The sequence below is a fragment of the Nematostella vectensis genome, chromosome 7 (genome assembly GCF_932526225.1).
Source record: "Nematostella vectensis chromosome 7, jaNemVect1.1, whole genome shotgun sequence".
NCBI classification, from domain to species: Eukaryota; Metazoa; Cnidaria; class Anthozoa; order Actiniaria; family Edwardsiidae; genus Nematostella; species Nematostella vectensis.
Window position 1 is genome coordinate 17,188,369 of NC_064040.1, and position 20,347 is coordinate 17,208,715.

Genomic DNA, 20,347 nt, shown 5'->3' on the forward strand with positions numbered 1-20,347 from the left:
CGTCCTATGGGCCAGTTGTTGCGTACTGCAGAGTCGTCCTTGAGAAGCACGATGTCTCCCTCTTGGAGGTTTCTCTGTTGCTCGTTCCACTTGCGCCTAGGCTGTAGATGTTGTAGGTACTCACGTCTCCACCTTACCCAAAATTGCTCGGCCAAGTACTGAGTAGGGAACTTAAGCACCGGGCGTTTTATCGACAACGGCGACGCCAGGGCCGAGAGGGCCTGTGGGCGAGCTCCCCCGTTGCTCCCGCCAAAATCAAAACATTAAGCCGAAGGAAAACACAGCTCGCGACGGGAACGGAAGATTTTTACGCTAGACGTATAAAAAATCGACAAAATGTCTTCCTTCCCAGGAATACGAGATCTTTTGCTAGTGGCATACGACAATGGAGCACGCAGTGATGAAGAATTCTTGGTTTTATGGGAAGACTACCGCTCAAAAAACCCGTATTTTCCCTACGATTTCTACGAGAGATTTGACCTGGAAACCATGAACGAAGACGAGTGCATTGCCGAGTTTAGAATGCGAAAACAAGACATACCGATAGTAGTTGACGCTCTACAACTACCAGCCACTATTCAGTGTTCACAAAGAACAATCTGCGATGCAGATGAAGCTCTGTGTATGCTCCTAAGGCGTTTTTGCTATCCTTGTCGATATTCTGATCTGATCGGCCGGTTTGGTAGACCTGTGCCAGAGCTGTGCATGATAACAAACACCTTGATGGACTATATATTTGACAATCATTGCCATCGAATTTCGCAATGGAATTATGATATACTCAATCCACTGATGTTACAAGAATATGCTGATGCAATTTTTGCCAAGGGAGCCCCATTAAGCAACTGTTTTGGCTTTGTAGACGGAACGGTGCGACCAATATCGCGTCCAGGCAAAAACCAAAGAATTGTATACAATGGTCATAAAAGAGTGCACTCTTTAAAGTTTCAGTCAGTGGCGCTGCCTAACGGCCTTATCGGACACATGTATGGCCCAGTCGGTAAGTAAACTCAGCTGTTTTATCTTGAGACTACTTGTTGTGTTTTTATTTATAGACCTCACCCACCAGAAACAAAAGAGCAAGACATCTAAAAACATCATTATCCCCAAGGATTTTCTTGGCTAATCTGATGAGTACATTTGATACACCTCAAACAGAATAGGTGAAGTGCTCACGAAACGAATTGAAGTGTTCCATTGAACAGGGAGAGCGACCTGGGGAGAGGGGTAGAGACTTTTCTAGCCATCTAAACTTACAATAATTAAAAATTGACTCCTGTCATGTGCATTTTTCATATCTACTTTTAAAACTTTTCTTTCAGAGGGCAAAAGACATGATGCATTTATGCTGATGGAATCCAATATTTTGCATGAATTAGAAAACAATGCATTCTCCCCTACTGGTCAGGCGATGTGTATGTATGGGGACCCTGCGTACCCATTGAGGGTACACCTTCAAGCCCCTTTCCGTAATGGAGTTTTGACTCCCATGATGGAAGAGTACAACTCAAGAATGAGCTCAGTACTGTCGTCAGTAGAATGGTTGTTTGGAGAAATCATCAACGACTTCAAATTCTTGGACTTCAAAAAGAACCTCAAACTTAACCTTAGTTGTGTTGGAAAAATGTACCTTGTTTGTGCATTTCTTAAGAATGTAATAACCTGCTTGTATGGAAACACTACTTCAGAGTTCTTTGGTCTTGACCCTCCCTCAATATACTACTACTTAAATTAAAACACCCCAGTGGGAGATTACAGCTAAGTTTTTTGGCAGCAAACAAAAATACCTATTACATCAAGGTGAACTTTGCTGGACAATAACTGTCCAATTATTGATAGCCAGATCTTTTTGTTCTTCAGCAGCAAAAAAATTAATATCGATACTTTAACTGAAATCACCAACAGCCTAGAACCCATCTGGCTACACCCATATGCTATGATTAGAATATTGGCCATCTTTGGACAGTAGTTTGGGCTAGCTAAATGTAGTCGTGTTTGAAAATAGATAGGTGCAGGCCAGGGGTGCACTAGGAGTGTTTAAAAAGCCTTTGAAGCTAAATTGTTCTAAAGCTGGCTATGCTATTCTATGCAACTTGGATTAACAAAACAATGTATGAGGTAATACCCTCTCGTGCAGCGCAGATCCTTTCAAACCAAAAATATCTCTCAAAATGTAATAGCCTTTTCCATTTAAAGAAATATTAAATAAAAAAGAATCATGGAGTTTTGAGGGATAATTATAAAAAGTTTGTATCAAAAAATGCTTTTGTTTATTTTCACCATAATACATACATTCATACTGATTCAATCCGATAAACTGATAATCCTATAAATAATTTGATCATCCTAATAATTTGTTTTCCTTATTGAATCAGTATTTCAGTGAATAGCCTAGGTGTTACGAATCAAACAATAGTCATACAAATATAAAACAACAGCATTTATATCTTATTGTCAATCTGAAATTGGCTCTTTGACATAGTAACAAACTGGCATGGACCTGGACTCAGTCACGCATTGAGTCCATGCATTTCAAATAACCCAACATGGATTCCTTTTTTAGTACACAGTAACAATATAAACGATAAAAGTAAGAGAAATGTTAACAGTCATGCAGTATTAAAGGACTGTAAAACGATGGTAAAAGGTCTGAAGTTGTGCTTACTTTTCACTCATTTTTTGCAACATTAGCACAAGTGCTTGGGTTAATTGCATTTGGCCTTCTGATTGCTTTCTGAGTAGCTCCATTTGAAGACTTTGCTGCCTGGCTTGCTCCGTTCGGGACTCTTGTTCAGCTTTGGCCTTTTCACGTAGAAACTCAACAACCTCTCCTCCACTCCGCCTACTCTTTTTACCCCCCTAAGTAGAAGCTTCGTCACTTTCGCCGTCTGCTTTAGCTTTCCTTTTTCCACCGCCCATTCTCTGCATCGCCTTTTTGAGTACATCCTCGGCGGCTGCCTTGTCCTCTGTCTTCTTCTTGTTGTTAGCTGTCTGGCTTTCTTCTTTCTCGCATAGTTCCTCGATAAGACGGTCCTTTTCTGAAAGCTCACAATCAATACCACTCGCCATTTCTTCTGCCCTTATACGCTTCTTGAATTTGGTTTGAAGAAGGGTCCATCGATCACGGACGGCTCTCTTGTCTTTCAGCAGAAACTTTGGATTTTCTATCGAGTTTAGCGTTTCTTGGATGTTTACCCAAACCTTTCCACGATCAGGACTTCCTTTTTTGTAGCTGAAAAGCTCACTAACAGCCATTTCTCGGAGTAGCAAATTGTCGTGGTCGTCGGTCCACTCCATGGCTCTGATATATGAATGAAAATCCCCAAAAGCAAAGCCCTCAAAACTAACCGAAAAAACACACTCACTGCTGTTTCTTTGATGACGCTTCCATTTGCGGCCTAGAGCCGAAAAAATGTGAGAATCCGATCAAAAAGTGCAGAGATTCTAAAATGGAAGCTTACATAGTAAACAGTGACACAGGAGTATTTTGCTAAGAAATTACAAATTTGAAAGGCAAAATAAAGCAAAACTATACTCACGTTTTCGACACAACGTCTAAATAGCTATACTCACGTCGGCGCGAAGCAACGACGGCAAGTCATATCACCCGGCAACGTGGACATGAAGTTGAACTCACTTCCGGCTGCCGTCGCCTTCGCCAAAACGCCCGGTGCTTAAGTTCCCTAGTTTGTCTCCAGCGGCGACGTGCGTACAGGTCCACTATTAGGAACTGACCTGGAGGGGAGCCGGCTGGGCGTGTCTTCATAGTGAGTAGGGTTGCAGGTGAGAGTGGTTGTGGGTTATCGACATCAGATAGTATTGCTGTAATAGGTCGCGCGTTAACGGTAGCGACGACTTCAGCAATAAGCGTGGAGAGCAGCTCGTGCGTTAGCTGCGCTTTTCCGAGCTCTGCGAACATGCCGTCTAGGACTCGGCGGATGGTGTTGATTTGCCTCTCCCACACGCCGCCGAAGTGTGAGGCATGGGGAGGGTTGAAGAGCCACGTACATCCTTGCTCTGTTACGTACCTTGTTACCGACTGATCTGTTTCGATAGCTTTGAGGGACTCCTCGAGCTCCGTATTTGCTCCTACGAAATTTGTGCCTCGATCGCATCGCAGGAGTGACGCTGCTCCTCGTAGGGAAAAGAATCTTCTGAGAGCGGAGATGAAGGCGCTAGCATCCATTGACTCCAGCAGCTCTATGTGGATTGCTCGGCTGCTGAGGCAAGTGAACACTAGGCCCCAGCGCTTGGAGTTGAGGACTCCTCCTCTAGTCTTCCTTGTATGAATTGTCCACGGCCCGAACACATCAAATCCGACGTTCGTGAACGAAGGGGCGACTTCAGTGCGGTCGGGCGGGAGGTCGGCCATGTGTTGCTCGACCGGTTTGCCTCTTAACTTCTTGCACACTACACATTGGCTGATTTCTTTGCTGACTGCTCTATGGCTCCCGATGAGCCAGTATCCTGCTTGTCTTATGGCTCCTCCAGTGATCTGTCTACCTTGGTTTCTTGACCCTTTGGTGGAAGTGTCTGACAATAAGCTTCGATAGATGATGGTCATTTGGGAGGAGGACTGGGTGTCTCTCGATGTAGCCGAGATCAGCTCGTCTTAGCCTGCCTCGGACGCGAATCAGCCCTTGATCGTCTACGAAGGGGTCTAGCTGGTACATGTTTGAGCTTTTTAGGGTTGCTTTTCTCTTGGTTTGCGATGCGCGGTCTGTGGCGTCTTCAGGTAGACCGGCGTCTTTGAGTAGTTGCCATTGTGTGCCAAAGGCTTCTCTTTGCGCTTCGCGCACTACTATTGCGGTGGCTTGGTTTAGAATTTCGATTGGAATAGGCAATTGCCTGTGACTGTCATCATCCTGGTTGATTTCTTTCTTAGTTGCGTTTCGGCGAGATTTGAATCTCCGGACAAAGGCGATAACGATAGCTAGCGCGTGCTGCAGAGACTCGAAACTGGAAAAGCGCTTAAATCTATCTGCTCCAAGGCCGGTTTTATGCGTTTTCGCCGTTTTGGTAGCTTTCACTTCTTTCCTTACTTCCGGGTCATTTGGTGCTAGGGTCTCGTTATCCTCTTTAGTAGTTACATATTCTCCTTGGTTAAGGAAGTCAGGTCCCTTGATCCAGGTTGAGGTCATAAGCGCGCTCGCTTTCAGTCCGCGCGTTGCTTGGTCGGCGGGGTTCAGGGCGCTTTCGAGGTAGTACCATTGGTCTGGCGAAGTCATGCTGCGGATGATTTGTACTCGGTTCGCCACATAGGTATAGAACCGTCGACTGTCGTTTGAGATGTACCCGAGCACAACCTTAGAATCTGTGTAGTAGTACACGCGCTCTACTGCTATATCTATTTCTCGTAGGACTCTGTGCGCTGCTTGCACAGCTAGGACTGCGCCGCAAAGCTCGAGGCGCGGTATGCTAGTCGGCTGCAGGGGCGCGACTTTCGCTTGTCCATAGACTAAGGACACGCTTACTTGATTTCGCACGTTAATGAGGCGTAGATAGACGGCAATGCCGATGGCGTCTTGGCTGGCATCGGAGAACACATGAAGTTCGCTTTTAACAACTTCTCCAAATCCCTTAGGGTGGTAACAGCGGGGAACGTTCACGCCCTGGAGGCTGGTTAGTGATTCTCTCCACTGAGTCCACTTGTCTTTCATAACCGGGGGGAGGGGGTCATCCCAGCCAGGGGGGTCGCTGTTGTCTTCGGGTTTCTTACCCATTGCTATGAGGCGCTGGAGGATCTTCTTCCCTTGTAGCATAACTGGAGCAGCGTGACCTAGGGGGTCGTAAACTGAGTTTACCACAGACAGGACTCCTCTTCTAGTGAAAGGCTTGTCTGGAGGCGAGACCCGATAGGCGAAGGAATCGCTCTGTAATTCCCAGTATACCCCTAGGGATCTTTGGGCTGGAAGATCGTCATGGCTCAGGTCTAGGTCCTTGAGATTCTTCGCCCGGTCTTCGGCGGGGAAGGATTGGACGACTTCTACTGAATTTGAGACCACCTTGTGTAGTCTCAGGTTTCTGGTGGCGAGTGCAGCTTGTGTGTTTGTCACCAGTTGTACGGCTTCTTTAGGTGTGCTTACCGAGACGAGCCCGTCGTCCACGTAGAAGTTCCTATTGACGAACTGTCTGACTGCTTCACTGCACTTCTCCTCGCCGTCGTTAACTGTGGCTCGAAGACCGAAGGTGGCAACGGCGGGGCTTGGCCCATTGCCAAAAAGGTAAACGTTCATTCGGTACTCTATAATCCTCGCTTCGGGGTCGTTGTTTTCGAACCAAAGGAACCTGAGAAAGTTCCTGTGTTCGGGATTTAAGTGGAACGAGTGGAACATTTGCTCCACGCCGCACATGACTGCCACTTCTTCTTTTCTAAATCGCATGAGAACTCCAATAAGGTTATTCATTAGGTCGGGTCCCGGCAGGAGTACTTTGTTGAGGGACACGCCGTCAAACTCGCAGCTTGAGTCGAAGACTACACGGATGGTTTTCTTTGTATTGTGATACGTCGGGAAGTGTGATAAGTAAAACAGGCGTCCGGGGGGGGGGGGGGGGCGCTTGTATCTGATCAGGGGGGACGGGTGAGGCGTGGCCTTTGCCCACCACCTTTCCCATGAACTCAACATAATCTGTTTTTTGCTGTGGCTTCCTTGCGAAGGATCTCGTGAGGTTCTGGAGTCTGCTCATCGCCTGCGCGGGGTTGTTTGGCATCTCTGGGTTACTATCTCGGAAGGGAAGGGGCATCTCCCAGTTTCCACTGCTATTCTTGTGTATCCCCTTTTCCATTATCTCCAGGAATCTTTGGTCGTCTATAGACAGGCTGGTCACGTCGTCGTCTTTAGTGGTTGCGAAGACTTCCTCCTCTTTCGGGAGAGCGTTGCGCCCAAGCAACCCGTCTGTCAGTTTAAGCTGGTTAGGGCAGGGGACTAGCTCGTAGTCGGTTGCAGTTTCTCTTTCAGGTTCCGCTATGGGTACTTCCGGTGAGAGAGTGGTGCGTCGGGCGAGGACATGCGCGGGGCCCTTGCCGAAATCGAGTCACATCTGCCCGGTTATCGTCCAGCAGAGGTCAAGGCGTTGAGCCCAAGGGGCTCCTCTGGGGCCGTTGCGAAACTCTCTCACTTTCATTTGCTCCGGGGCGTCTCGTCCTATCAACAGGTGTACTCCGGCCTCTCGTTCAGGGGGAGGTATGTGAGCGGCGATTTCGCGTAGGTGTGGGAAGCTCCTCGCCATCTCAGGTGTTGGTATTTCACGCTTGTCGCTTGTCTTCGGGAATTGAGTCGCACTCGACTGCAGTGGGGAGTTTGTGTTCGGTTCCGTTGAGCGATCGCACCATCAGCCCGAGGGCTCGGCGTCCTTGCTTTTCTTCCTTGTCTCCCGAGCAGGTAGAAAGAAAGTACATTTCAGAGGGACCATCTGCGCCGAGTTCATCTGCTAGTTCACTGGTAATCAGGGTCGAGTTGCTTTGCTCATCGATGATGGCGTAGACGCGGTGCGCTTGTTCTGGGGAGTTGCCTAAGAAGACGTCGACCGGGAGTACTTTGCTACAGGATGTCGGACTGTTTTTCCTGTCACACAACAGTGTACACTTCGTCGAGACTTCTCTTTGGGACTGCTCCTTTTCTTTTTTCTCCGGGGTTTGGGATCGAGCCGGTGGCTTTTCTCTATGTAGCAGTCCGTTATGTCGCTCGTCTGCGCACACGCTACATTTTATTTTGGTCGCGCAGTCGCGCGCTACGTGCGCAGGATCAAAGCATCGAAAACAGGCATGCGTCGCGAATCCATTTGGTGCGCTCATTGAGTGATTTCTTCGCGAAGGCGTGACAATCAGTGAGTGCGTGACCTTCTCTATCATGAAAGGGTCAGTGTTTGTCTTTATTTATAGTTTCGTCTTTCCCTGGCGGTTTTTCAAGTTCCGTTTTAAGCACCTTTCTGCGTGACTGAGTTGGTGGGGTCGTTGTGTCGAGTGACACAAGGTTAGGATTGTTTTTAATCCTGTCTTGCTCCTTTACGATTTTTGCGAAAATAGAAAATTGCGGATAAGCCCCATAGTTGGCGTCGCCGAATTGTGCTACTACTTTTTCCCACTTAGAGCGTATAAACTGAGGAAGTTTTTCTATGAAGTGTTGAAGTGCTGTTGGAAAGTTAAGACACGCAAGCCCCGGGAGGTAATCAATCTGGCTTTCTACGTCAGAGCAGAGGTCAGCAAAGTGCTGTAACTCATTTACGTCGCGCTCACCAAATTTAGCCGTCTCGCGCAGTCGCTGCAACAGCTCTTTACTTATCACTGCGGGGCTCCCAAAGCGTTGCTCAATTTCTGCCCAGAGTTCTTTCAATAGCGTGCTCGGGTCACGGTGTTGGCGTTTGCGATAGCTATCTACTAGTCGTTGCGGCTCCCCGCTTGTGAAACTGCGCATGTAATTTATTTGCTGCGTGGCTGAGACGCTGGCATCTACTAACATTGCCAGAAACGCGGATTTCCACGGGTGGAACAGGGTTGCGTCGCCTGAAAATTTGTCGGGTTGGCATGTTGGCTAACCCGGCTAGTATTTGTTGGTTTAAGTTTGCGCTATAGTTCAATAGATCGTTTCCGGAAGTAGCTAAGTGGGCGTTAATGGCTGGTGTCATTGTGGCGGTCTCTGATTTCACAAAGGGATTATCAGCGGATCTTTCGGGGTTGTCACCAAATTTCTGTTTAACCGCGGCGTGACTTGCGGTTTGGGTGCGGTGTTGTGATACGGTTTCTTTAGGCACGTTTCCCGGCTCGGTTGCGCGCTGTAGGGACCCTTGGTCTACTGGTGTAATTTTGCTTACCCAATCCTGCGTTCTCCCTTCGCTTTTAGGACATTCGGGTAAATTGAATTTAACCCCGTATTCCTCTTCATAAAGCGCTTGTTCTATAGCCTTGAGCTTCGCGCTAGCTATCGCCTTTTTGTCCGCTTCTAAGATCGCTATTTCAGTTTCATGCCGCGCTCGCTCTTTTGCGCGATTTATCTCTTCTTCTTCTTCGCCCTCATTGCGCTCTAAATACTTTTTTGCTATCAGACGCTCGTAGTGTGCTTCCTCGCGCGCTTCTTTTGCCTCGGCTAAGGCTTTAACTCTAGTGCTGCTCGCTGTACTTTTTACTGAAGAATGGCGCGAAGTACAAGAATGACGTGATCTTGTTTCCGACAGTTTGTCGGATTGTCTACGTTTTATTGCATTGAGTAGTGGACCAACTCGTTCAAGTAAAGCCCGTTCTGGAACCATTTTGGACTCTTCTCCAAATTCCCCAAATTTATCTTGTTTGTACAGCCCTCCCAACTGCCCAAACAACCCTGTGAATTCGTCGTGGGCCGTTGTTAGCTCGCCTAGAAACCCCCCAATATCCATTTTGCCCCAGTCTTCCTCTTTGGCGTTATCAGCCTTCTCTACTAATTTAAGGAGCCTTTTCATAGATTTGCCAATTTCGTTTCTTTTGAGTTCGACAGAATAGCACAGTCCGCTGTGCGTCTTTTTCGTGCGGCGTGTGCCGTCCGCTTCGATCTCCTCTGAGTGTTCTGGTGCTTCACTGTGACTCATTTTGGAGGCTCGGTTAGAACAATACGGCTTACCTCTGTGTTGTAGTTTACCAGACTTTTTTACTGTTGCGTTCCCGGTTTAGTCAGACACGCTGGTGTGTTGAGGACCAAGTTCGCTAGCATTAACCACTTAGGGTAGTGTGTAAAACTGAGCCCAAACTGGTTTTTGTAATGGCTTTATTACTTGGCTGGCAGAATTACAGGATCACAGGCACGATGCGGTAAAAAAGTCTGTTCTGGACTGTAAAATAATAGAGTTCTCAAACTCTTCAAGCGCTGTTGCTTCCTGATTGCTGGCTTTGACTGAGTGAATAATGTGGGCACCGAACGTGTCCCAATAGAGGATACAAAACATTCCAAAGTGATTACAACCGGAAAAGCTAGATGCGGCTAAGATAGGATCGTAAAATAAACTAACGAGCTAAACAGCGGTTTCCTTTAAATGTCAAAATGTTGAGAGCTAATCATAATCTTAAGCGTGCGTTGATATAGTTAAGTGATAACGAAAACATTGAAGCATCGGACATTGATGCATGTCAGTTACAAGGTGTGAATGGGTTAATTTCCTATAATAAAATATTTTGTTTGTTATTGTTCTGACAGGGTAATAGGCAACTTGCAATAGAAGCCACATGGTGACAAACTCTTTGCGCATGCTTGAAAACGTATTAAAAATGAAACATCTCACCAAGAAATGGACAGAAAATGGCCGACTTTAGAGATTTCAATTAATCTAAATGAAATGAAACAATGAAATGTAACAATCCCTTGTGGTTATTAACAGTTATATGCATTCACAATATGTGAAGCCATCCAAAGCTTGAGCTTGAAACCAACTAGCTAGATAGCTGAGTACACTTCATGCGTTTTACAGGTCTACTGGAAAATGCAGGTTTCAGTAGTTCGCTATCATCAGACACTACTTGCATGGTGTCATCATCGGCAGGTGGCATTTTCATTTCAACAAGGCACTGTGGAACATTCAACCGAACATACAGGTTTCCTTGCTTGCACAGCTTTTTTATGCCTTTGTAATCCCATTTAAAATCCCGGCTCACTACAGGGGTGGTGATTTTGTTACGATCTCGTTTCACAAAGTCAAAGTTATCCTTGTCGACCAACGGAAATCGTTGGACCTCACAGATGTTTCCCCTAATTTAGTCCTCGGATTGTCCTGTGCCAAGTTCGAAATAACATTTAAGTAGCACCTGCTGATCTTTCAAGTTATAGTCTGGTACGTAAGACGTAGTTGGTCCTTCCATCTCTTCCTGTTCTGGCATCTCCAGTAGATATATAGCTTTAGTTTGAAATTCTTGCGGCTTAGCTGGTGCTTTCTGTTTCCCCTTTTTAATCCGCCACAGGTGGCCCCAGCTGCTAGCTTTGGAACTACTGGAAGCTCGGGAAGGACCAGCGGCAACAGCAATAGCATTACTGCCAGATGTCGGAGTCGTGGCAAGCTTTGGCCTTGGGCTATTTGACACCGCTTCTCGGCTGGCTGCGGTCCGTTTGCTGGTTTTACTACGAGGGCGGTCACGCGTCGTCCGTACCTCTCTTTTTCCTCGGTTAAGCAAGTGGATAGCAAGTACCTCTCTAATGGTCCTTTAACACCGAGGGCGTGATCAAGTCGCTACTTACCAGAGAGGAGTCGCTCTGCTTATCGAGGATCGCGTATGTGTGAACTGTGTGGTTGGGGACCATTTTATGGAAAATTACAACCAGAACGACTTTGCTACAGGAGACTCCGACTCCCTCGCCGCATACGGCCGTGCACCCGGTGTTAACATTCTTTTCCGTTGGAGGATCTTTATCTCTTTCGTAGTTTGGTTTTGGTAATTTGTTTTGTGTCTTTTGTGTAGGAGGGCGATGTTTTGTTTGTCGCCACACTCTGTGCAGCTGGTTTGTGCTTCGCAACGTTTTGCTTAGAAACCCTTTAGGAAACAGTGGAAACATAGGCCTGTATGTATTTCGTTTTTTCTTCTAAGCTTTGAGCTTTTAAAGCTTTTCACATGCAGTGTTTTTGTTTCTTTTTTCTCGTTTTTTGTTCTGCGAATTTTGGATGCTCGCTTATGTAATCTATCTCCGTCTTTAGTGGCTTGTGCCCGTGGCGGGCTTCTTTGCGCTGGGGCAGTTGACCAAATTGTCGCTTCCTATGGAGAGGTTAGGATTGTTTTTAACCGTGATCGCTAATTATCTTCGCGTGTTCGCAAAAACTCAACATAGATGGCCAAAAAATCGGAAAAAAGCAAGGACGGTACTGTCAGTATTATAACACAATTACCTCGCCATCAAAGATCCCCGGGACAACCCGGACAACTAGAACGTTTGCGGCTTCTCATCCAAACGTAAATGATAACTTATTGGATTTAGAAACAAAAGATATGATGATATGACGATACTCTCACTGAACTTCTAAGTCATATCATAAATAACCTATTAACCTCGCTTTCTCGGTCCGTACTGAGAAATCTCAGCCCTCACCCCAGTACGGACCTCACGCTCGGTTAAAAAGTAGTATATGTGATTTGCCTCCGCCTATCAGATATTCAAGAAAGTATCGCCTTTTTGCAGTCCTTTGGTTCGAGAACACGCAGCCTCTCTTATAACACTTTATAATGACGGAATTACCTTAAAGTGTTTCTGAAGCGAAAATCGTGTCAGGCTGTTCTTAGGCTTATTATAAAATTCAATCTTCGCTTAAAATTATAAAAGAAAAGTCAAAATAAAAGATTATGAGGAACATGACGCAATTATTCTTCAAAGAGAGGTTGCGACAAAATGCGACAAAAAATACAGCGAAATTACGTCATAGGCACCCCCCGTGTTTCGTCACACGGTTGCTTACTACGCTGAAGGAGCCATTTTTGAAAGTTCACTAGTTTTCCCTACTATTTGTTGCGTTTATATTCTTACAATGTCTGATTACAACAAATAGTCTAGTAAAGAGTCATATAAAACTCTTCGGGAGGCAACAGGAGCGAATTTGGATCGAAAGGAGTAGTGCATTCCCTTGGAGCTGAACGGGTGAGAGTCGTTTGCACGATGCAGGGAGAAATGAGTGGATTACAAAATGATCTGTTGGATCATCATCTTGGGAGAGAATAAGCACGGCTTCTAGGGCAATTTTTCAGAAGTCTAGAACTTGTGGTGAGTTTATTTTTCTGTAGTCGAGCTGTGATCTGGATGCAAGTAAATAAGATAATACGCTCGCCGAAGCTGCACTTTTTAGCTGGTTATCAGTAGCAATCCGAAAAGAAATCATACATCACATCATACATTTACCGTCTATTTTGTATTTAACAAAATGAATGCAATTTATTCAACTAGGAAAACATTATTGTGAAACCTAATCCATTTAGTTTCGAAAAAGTCAAAATGGGGGCTCACAAAATTAATATATACTTAATTAACTTAAGTAACTTAACTTAAGGTATATATAAAGTATTTTACACCGTTTTGTAATAAAAAAAACAATGCACTGTATTCAAAATAGCAAAACGTTATTGTGAGACCTAATCCATTTAGTTCAGGTCTAATGGGGATTCTGTTGACTTGACTTGGATAATTTGTTAGGATCCATAATTTATTTTCTAAAAATACTTACCAGAGGTATCATGTTGACTTTTAAAATGTTCTATTTTTAGATGACTCTCTCTTTTGCCGTTTTGCAGATGCTGGGCTTCTGTTGATGTGCACTCGAGGGTCCATGAGATAGAGTATTAACAAACATTCTTTTATTTTGTAAGAATCATTGAGAGGCACAGTAATGCTACAGGGTCTGTACTCGATTTCAGGTCAACATCAGCTTGGATTATGTGAGGGACTCATCGTCATTAGTTTTCATCAAATAATACAGTAAATACAAAGCAAATAGCCAAATATACAAGCTTCAGTGATATGGCTCTCATTTCATCATCATAATCCTATGGCCCCAGCCGATAGGGCTCAAGATGACCCTGCGGTCTGTCATTGCATTTGGCTTGGAATGTCAAGGTTTGAAAGGAATGAAACTCCCCCCTGTTCAGCCAAATGGACATACATGAAAAAATGTGCCCCCCCCAACACCACAAAATACTAGGAATCAATGGTGCTTCATGACTGAAATTATCATCCAATTCCTAGGAAAATCAGGGCTCCTACCTTTCAAATAAAAACAATGGAATTGCACGTTTCTCATAGGATGGCTGTCCTCTCTTTTGTACCCTACATAAATTTAATGCGGATTATAAGAAGAACAACAAGTAAATGGCTTGATAACGATGACGCGACTCCAACGAGCGCACGAGTAAGCGATCAAAACCGAACAAAACGAGACAAATATCTTGTGTGAAAATCGTCGAGGAAATCAGAATTTTGCACCTTTCGAACCTTAGGCAATTTTAACAAGCTGCTACGTCGGAGCCAACAGGTTCGCAAAGTTGACATTCTTGTAGCTAGGCACAGAAAAACCGATAGCGAATCTAAGAGCAATGTGGTTTTCGAACTGTGAAAGGGTTTTAAAGAGAATTAAGTCTATCAAGAAGGCAAAGTCGTCGGGAAAATGGCAAGATAAGTCTATTTGCACCGTGTCATTTTAGGGGTGGAAGGAACATTGACAAGTCAGTTGTTAGGCCGTAATTTTAGCAGCTTTTGTGGCCTCGGGAATTCGCAAAGTAAATTTCATACCGGCTTGTGTTGTGGCCATGACCGTCGCCTTCTTTTCGCGCGCTTTTTCTCTTCTGTGGATCGAAAAAGCTTTGAAATGTTTTTTTATATTTGAGGTTTTTAAACAAAAATTATACAAAAGGCTTTCTCCTTTCGCTTCAGAAACACTTTAATACTAAATTGTTCTGATATAACTTGGCAAGCTATTGCAATAAGCACTACAATGGATGCTCCTGCAAAATGCCTCTTCATGTGTATGAAGCAATTTAGTGGTAAATGTGGTTGCCCATATTGCAAGGCAAGAGGGCAAAACATAAGGACCGAGAAAAAGGCAACTGTTGCATGTTCCCTACTTTAAAGTACCAGACCGAAAAGAATAAGCATACTACTGTAGATGGCGTGAAAGGTATAAACATCTCATTTCGATTTCCAGTTTAAGAGGGAATGTCTGCTGTGCAAGGAAAGCTACGAAATCCGGCCAAATAAAGCCAAGAAGAAATCTTTTATGCCTTACCGTGCTCTAAATTCGTTAAAGATTCAGGTTTTGGATGTTTTTGTTCGTGGTTTTGCTCTGAGACCAAGAATCCAACATTAGGGTATGGTTGGGTAAGACTTTGTTAAAATAAACTTTACGTAACAAAACTGTGTGGAAGATATTTTTATTTAATTAATTAATTTGGGCGCATTTCTCACAAGCTTCTGTAAACGTGATTTGGCGATCAAATCGTGGAGGTACTGATGACGTCCAGTGGTTCAACCGATTTGGAGCAATTGTTCCTTTGATGCGCCCATGTTCAGTAACATGTTCAGTAATTACTCTCTTCGACAGACACTACTTTTCCAATGAGCATACGTGGGTGAAGACAAGAGGTTTTGTCAGGTCTCTCAATTTGAATGGCCACAATAAAACGATTTCACGTAACCGCTTTTTACATGCTAATGAGTAAACTAACATGTTAATGAGGCACACGCGCGGTAGGTTTACGCTTGAACGACTCTTTCTAATTATTAATTTGTAGAGAAAAATAGAACTAAATAGAAATCGAAAGCATAGAATTACAGTTTGTACTTGTTGCCTACACTTCCTCACTTCTTTATCATACTCGCACTTTTCTGTCATTTAAGTATTATTTACAGTCTTTAAGGTTTTTCAAACTTTGATTGACAAACTTATGTAAAACAGAAACTATTTGAAACTTCAAAAAATCGTACCTCCTTGCGTAGGGTTTTCGTTTATCAACAATCAAGTATAACCAGTCCGATGTGGCATGCAAATTACAAAAACGGTTTCTAGTACAAACTCTGACTTCTTGAGATCAGACATTTTGGAAAAGCCGTACTCGTCTCTCCGCCAAAAAAGCAACAAGTTCAACGCAAATTGGCATTAACCATCGGGGATGCCTCCATATGCTTCCAATGCACTTGTACGTTTTCATATCCTTAAAAACATGCTCAATTCGGATCCTCTGTCTTACACGTCGCCTGCCCCTATTATTCAATAGAGGCATTTGTTGCGCCCTCACGGCAGTTAAGAGAGGAACGCCGTCAGGGTAAGCTCTATTAGCAAGGAAATGTGCGCCATGCGGTAAGCTTAAGGGCAGTCCTGGTCCCATCTGCGGCATACGGCGATACGAAGTGGCGTCATGCATGCTTCCCATGAAGCCCGCATGCACATATCTAAGGTGACCCTGGTTGTCGATAATCAGTAGTGTATTAAAGCAGTGGTAGTGTCGGTGTCCACTATAAAATAATATTTGCGGTTCCGTTAGAGGTCGGTAAATCTCGTGGGGTGTTGAATCGATCGATCCCACTGCACTTGGGAACTCAGGCCAGTTCCCCATCATGTTGGTCCACTCTAAATCAATTGGCCATTGCATTTGGTTTTGAAAATATCGCCAAAGTTCGGGCACGACCTTATAAATGATCCGAACAACAGAGGCAGGATCTATGTCGAACCATAAAGCCAAATTGTCGAAATGAAGGTATTTTCTCAACCACATCAGCGCCAATAGAATCTGGTTGATCAAGTTTATCTTTTGTCGCCGTTGACGGATCCGTGCATCTCTGTGGACGTTCACGCGGCCCAGTACCGGGGAACTATCGGTGACTAATTGTATAAAAGAGAGCGGTGTCTCGCCAGTGTTTCTCCAAAACAACCAAAACTGCCCCGAGATCAAAGAAAATACATCTCTCCCGTCGTACTGGTGACCGTGGAAGCCAGGAAGTATTCGCTGCTGTAAAGGTACGACGTCATCCAAGGGAGGGTTAAGAGAAACAAAAAGTAGCAAAATAGCAACCATGCTCAGAAGGACAAGTCGTATCTCTTGTAAAGCCATCTTTGCGATTTGCGCTACTACTGAAACTCTTACTAAAGCTCCGCGTGCCACCTGTCTGATGAAATGTGCAGCATCCAAATACCAGCGTGATGTGTGGGGTTTTGATTTGCGTCACTCCAACTTAGTTGTTGACCGCTAGTTCGAAAGTTTGAAGCTCTGAGTAGATAATCAAATATTTGGCAATGCAGTGGCAACCTTGGACAGATACAGACTTAGTTGGCGATACCACTAACGATATTCAAGACACATCTGGTATGACTTAATTTTGCACTGACAAGAGAAAAATAAATATCATTTGATTTTATAAAGAACCTTTCTAATTGGTATTATTCATTACTCCCATCAAATAGGCGCTAAAACGAGAACCCGAGCCAGCGTAGGCGACAAAGAGAGAAAGTTTGTCATCGAATGCTATAACTGCTCTTTTGGAAAAGAATGGGAGAATGTGCTGGCCTATGCAAAAGAGCGGATACTTGAGTGTGGCCTACCAGAACGGGTTGTGCAAATCTACACAGAAAGTCCTTACCAGCGAGTCATATCGCGAATGCAAAACATCGTAAAACAAGCATTAGCGGCTCCACAGCCGTCAACATCTACCTCAAAGCCCATTTATGTCGGTGCACCGTCGGATATGGTGAGGCAACAAATGCGTTATGCGAACAAGCAGACGCCTGCACAAAGAAAAGTCGAGTACAAATTAACGACCTCGTTCGCAGGGTCCTCTGAGAGCGAAAATGAATCGGAACCAAAATCCAAGAAAAAAAAAAGACGGGCAAGGAAACAGCAAGGTAAGCACAAGAAGCTCACACAGCTATGTGTTCAAAGGCCATGGAAACTCTGGATAAAGTGAACAATCTCATAAATAAGGTTGAGAAGCAGTTGGACAAGTAGTTCACTTTCAACACAAGTTATGAACTCTGACTCTCTCAATTGTTTTGTTGCGTAAATTTCTATGGACGGGAGAACAAAATTGCCTAGAATTGACAACAACCACTTCAAAAGAAGTAGTTGATCTAATTTGATGTGTTACAGCTTCAACATTTTCACCTGGTTGTAAAATGTTTGAGAATAAAAGAGAACAAATAACATTTGTTTTTTTTGTCAATACTCTCCCAAGCGTGAACCTACCGCGCGTGTGCCTCATTAACATGTTAGTTTACTCATTAGCATGTAAAAAGCGGTTATGTGAAATCGTTCTAATATCATCCTTCTTGAACTTTTGCTTTTTCTTTCTCTTGGTTTGTTCTACCATTTCCTGGTTGTATGCTTCTTGCCTTTCAATTCGCTTCTGACGTTTGGCTCCTGGCATCTATTCTTCATTGTCAGCCACATTTCTATGTTCCCTGTTGGCTTTAAAACCAAACTCAACCTAGTAAGGTGTCTCGTTGATTGCCCTGTGATGTGTGATGTTCATCGTATATGACGCTTGCGATGTGCTTTCACACTATCTCTTCAGTTCTTTGTGGGCCTTACTTTGATTGATTGCTCTTCGATCTTCTTTAAAGGTTCGGTTACTTCTCTCGACAATACCTTGAGTGGTAGGCGTACGAGGTTAGCCATGACTGATTTGAATTCCGTTTTTCTCTGCAAATGCTTCAACAAGCCGATTCTTGAACTCTAGCCCGTTGTCCGTAATCAATTTCTTGGGATAGCCGTATAGGGTGCAAAAAGTGGATAGCACGCTAACACCTTCTTCACCAGTCTTCGAGTTGATAGGCTGCATGTAACAAAACTTTGTGTGGTGGTCAATTATATTTGCTACTCATTTATGAACTTTTGAGCATGAACAGGGGCAATTGCGAAAATCCATTAAGTCTATTTCAACGAGGTTTAAAAACCTTTCAGACTGGAGGGGCTGCTTCACTTCTTTCACGCGGTCTGTGATGGGCTTCTGCTCTGCGTGAATCCGACACATTTGCACGTAGCAGTTTACTATCGTTTGGTTGATCTCGCTGTAATTGTTTTTCACCCAATTCCACGTCTTTTCTCTTCCTCGGTGTGCTATTCTGGTATAAGCCAAAGTCAATGAGTCATAGAATGTTGGCCTTGCAAGCAATCTCCTTCCCGTCACTTGACCATACCTTCCCGTTGGCATAGGACCATTTCTTCCGTTTTATAGTATTTTCGTCGGCAGACGACAGAACTATTGGATCATCACTAATGCGCTCTTTTATTTTGCTTTAAAAGTTTTTTTTTGCTTTTTCATACAAACCATCTTCAATGTAAAAATTGATTTCTGATTTTTTACTTTTGGTTTGGAGCTTCAATTCCATAATCTTGTCTAGGAATAAAGCGCGGTCAACACACGGCACAACTTCCTCCGCCATGATGATGTTTCGTTCAATGACAAACTCACTATTTTTATACCTTTTTGTCGAAAATCCCATTATTTCTGAACATGAACATGAGAGTTGAATAACATTCTTTATTCGTACAATACGCAATGGCTTTTAGTACAATGTAACTTTCCTCGTTCTAGTAATGACTTTTAGAACAATCGATATGGAGAACTAATTACTATCATATTTTCCGAGTAATGACCTTTAGCACAATCGAAATGTCTAACTAATTAAAAACATTTTCTATAGGTTCTTGTTCTAGCGGTACATTTCATAAACTTCGGCTTCTTTAGAAGAGAAAATGTTACACAAAACCGAGTAATTACGATGCCACGAAGAGGAAAAAAAATTATTCAAGAGAAATAAAAGAACACTATTATTGCTCTAATTATTGTGCAGTCTTACATGTCAGTCATTCAATACCCGCTTTCGCACCTATCTTGAGTTACGTTCGACAAAAGTGCGTAATTTTAGACTCCTCCGAAGCCGCCAGGTCCGAGTCACGCAAAGCTTTTGCGTACGCAATTTTAGAATACGAAACACATCTATTTAAGATCTGTACAGGTTCTGGCATGTTTTCAAACGTTGTAAATTCATTGTAATGGCAGCACAGTTAGTCTTTTGTGATATTTTTTGCTTTACCACAAAAGTTTGCCCTACGCTCGTGAAAAGATTTGAAGTCTCTGTTTTACGTTAATACGCATGCGTGCATTTATAACAAGCATGACGTAAGGCGCGTCATGAATATTACAATAAAGCAAGATTTAATCGCTCATCTTTCGTCACAAGCCTTTGTGGTCAAGTGGTAAGGGCTACGGACTTCGAAGCTAAAGGTTGAGGGTTCGAATCAGGGTAAGGTAAAAAATAAAATGTAAATTAGACACAGGTAACTCACTTAGTAGGGTAATGAATAAATAGATAACTAAGAGTGGGAAAGTAGAGTGGAGGGAGATGAGAGAGAGGTAGAGGAGAGGAGAGCAGGTGTAGGGGAGTGGTGTTCTTTGTTCTTTTAATACCCCCTAAAAATCCAAGCCCCTGTTTTATTAATGAGTCCCCAAAAATATAATCCCTTTTAGAATGACAGATAACAACAATTTGAAAAATTTCCACTGCTTTGAAAATTTCCAGCTGGTTGTAAAATTACCAACCGGTTGAAAAATTTCCAACTAGTTGAGAAAAATTTCCAACAAAGATAAATTTCCAACCACAATATACGCGCCGAATTGTTCTAGTGTTTTAGTGTAATGTCACGTGGAGAAATGTCAATAAGGCGTCATTCGATTTGATTATTGCTCGTGATTAGAAAAAAAGACACAAATACATTTAAACTTGGAGTATTATTTTATACCCATATGAGTTTACCTTTATAGCTTAACTTAGCAAGAAATATTAATGCGATTAAATTGGCCGTGAAAGGCTCGTGAAAGGGGCGGGTATTTTGTTTAAAAAAGTAAAAGGCCCTGTTTCCGCTAAG

General features: G+C 43.7%; 4 protein-coding genes across 4 annotated transcripts; 1 reads left to right on the forward strand and 3 right to left on the reverse strand.

Moving 5' to 3' along the window:
* Positions 1–336: 336 nt before the first annotated feature.
* Positions 337–2,223, forward strand: LOC125568410. Its single transcript, XM_048730680.1, has 2 exons — positions 337–1,000; positions 1,323–2,223. The coding sequence occupies exons 1-2, from the start codon at positions 337–339 to the stop codon at positions 1,733–1,735; spliced, it is 1,077 nt and encodes a 358-aa protein (XP_048586637.1). The 3' UTR covers positions 1,736–2,223.
* A 202-nt stretch (positions 2,224–2,425) lies between these two features.
* On the reverse strand, positions 2,426–3,408 carry LOC125568363. The gene has a single exon (XM_048730507.1). The coding sequence runs from the start codon at positions 3,295–3,297 to the stop codon at positions 2,860–2,862; it is 438 nt and encodes a 145-aa protein (XP_048586464.1). The 5' UTR covers positions 3,298–3,408; the 3' UTR covers positions 2,426–2,859.
* Positions 3,409–3,598: 190 nt separating this feature from the next.
* Positions 3,599–4,372, reverse strand: LOC125568411. The gene has a single exon (XM_048730681.1). It carries the CDS (start codon positions 4,370–4,372, stop codon positions 3,599–3,601), a length of 774 nt encoding a protein of 257 aa, XP_048586638.1.
* A 127-nt stretch (positions 4,373–4,499) lies between these two features.
* LOC125568412 lies at positions 4,500–7,230 on the reverse strand. The gene is made up of 3 exons (XM_048730682.1): positions 7,120–7,230; positions 6,604–7,020; positions 4,500–6,491 (listed from the first exon to the last, which is right to left on the reverse strand). The coding sequence occupies exons 1-3, from the start codon at positions 7,228–7,230 to the stop codon at positions 4,500–4,502; spliced, it is 2,520 nt and encodes an 839-aa protein (XP_048586639.1).
* Positions 7,231–20,347: the final 13,117 nt, after the last annotated feature.

What these genes read in the sequence shown, in the direction of transcription:
- LOC125568410 (XM_048730680.1), top strand. Translation starts at nt 337, where the DNA reads ATGTCTTCCTTCCCAGGAATACGAGATCTTTTGCTAGTGGCATACGAC. An exon ending in ACACATGTATGGCCCAGTCG is followed by an intron (nt 1,001 to 1,322) that starts GTAAGTAAACTC and finishes CTTTTCTTTCAG; the next exon opens with AGGGCAAAAGACATGATGCA.
- LOC125568363 (XM_048730507.1), bottom strand. Translation starts at nt 3,297, where the DNA reads ATGGAGTGGACCGACGACCACGACAATTTGCTACTCCGAGAAATGGCT.
- LOC125568411 (XM_048730681.1), bottom strand. Translation starts at nt 4,372, where the DNA reads ATGGCCGACCTCCCGCCCGACCGCACTGAAGTCGCCCCTTCGTTCACG.
- LOC125568412 (XM_048730682.1), bottom strand. Translation starts at nt 7,230, where the DNA reads ATGGCGAGGAGCTTCCCACACCTACGCGAAATCGCCGCTCACATACCT. An exon ending in ACGCCCCGGAGCAAATGAAA is followed by an intron (nt 7,021 to 7,119) that starts GTGAGAGAGTTT and finishes GATTTCGGCAAG; the next exon opens with GGCCCCGCGCATGTCCTCGC. An exon ending in TTGAGTTCATGGGAAAGGTG is followed by an intron (nt 6,492 to 6,603) that starts GTGGGCAAAGGC and finishes CACAATACAAAG; the next exon opens with AAAACCATCCGTGTAGTCTT.